Source organism: Ananas comosus, linkage group 7 (assembly GCF_001540865.1).
Source record: "Ananas comosus cultivar F153 linkage group 7, ASM154086v1, whole genome shotgun sequence".
Lineage (NCBI taxonomy): Eukaryota > Viridiplantae > Streptophyta > Magnoliopsida > Poales > Bromeliaceae > Ananas > Ananas comosus.
In genome coordinates this window covers 8241548-8245931 of record NC_033627.1, presented here as the reverse complement: position 1 = coordinate 8245931, position 4384 = coordinate 8241548, and the positions used below count along the sequence as shown (strand labels likewise).

The window sequence follows — 4384 nt, the reverse complement described above, 5'->3', positions numbered from 1 at the left end:
CTTTTATTACTGCATTTACTGTGCTTACTTACTGCTACATACTTATGCCTCAGTTGACCTAGTGGTGTACTTCGCCACTCTCGGCGGCTTACCCACTGGGAACTATTGTTTAATAGTTCTCACACCCTCTTTGTTGTTGTTTTTACAGAGCCTTCCACAGCGGGAAAGGCTAGGGTTCGTGGCGAGGGGTTAGCGGCTAATTAGAGCTTTCTCGATGTTACATAGATGAACCTCGATTAGTTTATTTTGGTTTAGCACCATGTTGTATATGAGACTTATGTAGAATGTACTTTACATTTCAGTTGTAATAAGGTTTTGTGTTGTATGAGTTTATTAAACTATATTAGTAAGTTATGCTCTGATTACCTGGTTAGAATCGAATGCTTTTACTATGTGAATTGTAGACGTCTGGTGTATACTTGTGGTTGTGATGTACACGGCGGATCTGTGCACGCGACTGGTGAGCTTCTGCTGAAGTCCAGGGCGTGACACTAGGGGTTGTAGAAAAGAAGAATACAATGTTGTAATAATATTGATTGTATTTGGAAGAAAAGAAAACGAAAATGTAATATGTAAAAAGCATGTGATGTGAATGCTTGTTATAGCTTAGTTGTTTTATGTTTTTGATACTTCCTTATGCAATCCTTGCTTGAAATATGTTTCTGGTTGGAACCTCGCAAATTGTATTGATTGCAACGCCTAGGACGTACAGGAAAAATTCTGTCCGTTCGGCGGTCTGTTAGTGGGCTCGAATTCGACAAAATACGCGGGTCTCGGGGTGTGACAAAGATTCTAAACACGGACCAAGAAAAACACCAAATCCACTAGTAGAGCGGCGATCATCGGGATCTCCTGCCCAATCGGCATCGCAATAGGCGCGCAAATTAAGATCGCCTATTCCAATATAAAGTCCATGGTCCACTGTTCCTTTGAGAAATCGAAGGATTCTTTTGACAGCAATTAAATGTTCAGAAGTTGGTGCATGCATAAATTGACAAGCCTGATTAACAGAGAAGGCTAAATCTGGTCGCGTCATGGATAAATATTGAAGTCCCCCGACAATACTCCGATAGAAGGTTGCATCATCAAGAGAATCGCCTACAATGAGGGAGAGCCTCTTATGAGAAGAAACTGGTGAAGTGCATGCTTTCGCACTATCGATATATGCTCTTGTAAGAAGATCAATGGAGTATTTGGATTGAGATAAAAAGATGCCATTTGAATCACGGTGTACCTCGATACCAAGAAAGTAATAGAGAGGACCAAGATCTTTCATTGCAAATTGGGTGCCAAGTTCACGAATAAGATTGTGAATAGAAGTTGAATTACTGCCGGTAATAATGATATCATCCACATATAAAAAGAATAAGAATTTCATTATGAGAAGTATGGATGAAAAGAGAAGTGTTGACATCGGCACCATGAAATCCCAAAGCAAGTAGATATGTTGTGAAACACTCGAACCAAGCACAAGGTGCTTGTTTTAGTCCTTAAATCGATTTATGGAGCTTACAAACATGAGTTGGAGCAAGAGGATCAATAAAACCGGGGGGTTGTTGCATATATACTTCTTCTCGTAAAATACCATGCAAAAAGGCATTATGAACACCTAGCTGACATATGGACCACCCAAAATGAACGACAGTAGTTAGCACAACTCGAATAGTGGAAGGCTTGGCAACAGGAATAAAGGTTTCACTGTAATCAACCCCAAGTTGTTGATGATAACCTTTGGCTACCAAACGGGTCTTGTATCTTTCAAGACTACTATCAGCTCGTTGTTTTATTCGATAAACCCAACGACAACCAACAACATTCATATCAGGAGTAAAAGGGACAAGAGACCATGTACCGCACTTTTGCAATGCATTAAATTCGGCAGTCATGGCATCTCTCCACTTAGTACTTTTAGAAGCTTGACTATAACAAGTTGGCTCAATTTCTGTAGTAATGGCAAGTAGCACTTTGGGTAAAGGGTAGCGAGTGGCTTTCAAAGTGAACAGTTGCTTTCTCATGATAATACCTGACTTAGATCTAGTTTGCATAGAATGAGAATTAGAATTTGTAGAAGTGGTATTGGTAGGCTACTGTTCTATGGAAGTGTCATGTGCAGTTTGGGCGGTAGAGGAAATTTGATGTTGTAACGGTGATTGGTTTGGTATTCCTGTAGAGGTACTCGGAATTTCGTGGTTAGGTAATGGGGCGGGTATAGATGGTGGTGAGAAAGGAAGTGATGAAAAGGGTAGCCAAGCATGAAGAACTCCAGTTGGTTCGAAATCTACGTTATCCAATGACCGAGTAGAAGGACATTCCCGAGATAAATTATTAAAAGGGAACTGAGATTCATTAAAAACTGCATGTCGAGAAATATATACATGACCTGTAAAAGGATCAAGACATCGATAACCTTTGTGATCTAAACTATAACCAATAAAAGCACATTTTAATGATCGAGATTCTAGCTTATGATGAGAATAAAGGCGTAACCATGGATAACATGCACAACCAAAAACTTTGAGAAAAGAGTAGTCAGGTTTGCGAGCAAATATCTTTTCCCAAGGAGAAATATTATTTAAACGTTTTGATGGCATTCTATTAATGAGAAAGACGGCAATTCGAAAAGCTTCCACCCAATATTTAGAAGGCATGTGGGCATGAAAAAGAAGAGAAAGTCTAGTTTCGATAATGTGGCGATGTTTTCTTTCAGCAGTACCATTTTGCTCAGGTGTATGTTGACAAGAAAGCTGATGAGAGATACCATTTTCATGTAAAAAATTTTTGAAACGATTATTTAGAAATTCTCCACCTCCATCGGAGCAAATGCTTTTGATTTTTCGATCAAGTAAATTCTCAATTTTGAATTTAAAATCAATAAAATTTCACAAACATCAGATTTGGAGTATAAGGGAAAAAGCCAAGAGTATCTAGTAAAGTCATCAACAATAACTAAAAAATATTTAGGCTAAATTACAAAAAAAACCCCCTTTCAAAACCCGATTTTTCACTTTCCCCCCCTGTCATTTAAAAACCTACACTTTGCCCCCTTGTAAAATGAAAAATATTTATAGGGGGATATGGTGTCAACTGTGATGATAAGATGACCGTTTTGCCCCTCACTATTTTGCCCCTCACCATATTCACAAAAGAGAAGGCTGATAGCATTTTTGACATAAAAAATATATAATAATATTTTATAAACGGAACCCTAACGGATTACTAACGGCAGGTGGCGAAGTGAACATTTTTCATTTTACAAGGGGGCAAAGTGTAGGTTTTTAAATGAGAAGGGGAAAGTGAAAAATCGGATTTTGATAGGGGGTTTTATGTAATTTAGCCTAATATTTAAAACCGCTCATTGTTAGAATAGGGGTAGGTCCCCAAACATCCATATGTGAAAGTTCTAAAGGAGAAGAAGAAACATAAGTAGAAAGAATAAAAGGAAGACGATGACTTTTCGCAAGTTGACATGAATCACAAAAATTTATTTCTTTTATAGAACCTTTGAAAAAGATATTCGAAAGCGCAGACAAATAATGCAAAGTAGTAGCAGATGGATGGCCAAGCCTATGATGCCCGATTGAAGAAAAAGTCTTTCGCCAATAGAGCAAAAGGACTTGATTTATTCTGATTATTTTTGAAGGATTTGATGGGATATAGTCCATTTTCACGGCCCGTGGAAAAGCTTCTTCCCCGACTATTTGTCCTTCACACAAAAACCATGAGAGTCAAAGAGAAAGCAACAAGTATTATCTTTAGAAAACTAGTTAACGGAAACTAAATTGGTTGATATTTCAGGAACATGTAACAAATTGTTTAGTTGAAAAGGTTGAGATGGGGTATGAAGTGTAGATGAACCAGTATGAAGAATGCGCAAACCTTGTCCATTGCCTACAGATATTTTCTCACTTCCTTGATAGTCGGTGCGAATAGTAAGATTGGAGAGATCAGAAGTTAGGTTGTTGGTGGCTCCAGTATCAGCATACCAAGTTTGATCAGCAGAGTGAGAAGTTGTTGCCACCATTGCTTGAAGGCCCTGAGGAGCAGTACACCCGTGATATGCAAAGTCCATTCGATAGTGACAGTCGAGTGCAATGTGGCCAATTCGATTGCAGGTCTGGCAAGTTGGACGTTGCCCAGCATTTGCATTTGTGTTGTTGTTACGTGGAGGTTGGCCTCCACCTCGGCCATGACCACCACGTCCTCTTCCACATCCCCTGCCATTGTTAGTATTGCGCCCTCAGCCATAATTAGAGCCAAGATTGTTTTGAAAAGAATTGTTTATGCAATGAAGGCGGTAGATTAATTCATGAGTGATGGAAGATTGAAGTTGACGTCGTTCCTCCAAAAGTAGTTCTTCACCGGCTAAAATAGCATGCACTTCCTC

The 4384-nt window shown here is 39.0% G+C and overlaps 1 protein-coding gene across 1 annotated transcript; it reads right to left on the bottom strand.

Moving 5' to 3' along the window:
• On the bottom strand, nt 740-1414 carry LOC109713231 (uncharacterized mitochondrial protein AtMg00810-like). The gene has a single exon (XM_020237228.1). The coding sequence runs from the start codon at nt 1412-1414 to the stop codon at nt 740-742; it is 675 nt and encodes a 224-aa protein (XP_020092817.1).

Excerpts from the sequence above, each read along its gene's own strand:
- LOC109713231 (XM_020237228.1), bottom strand. The coding sequence starts at position 1,414 with ATGTCAACACTTCTCTTTTCATCCATACTTCTCATAATGAAATTCTTA.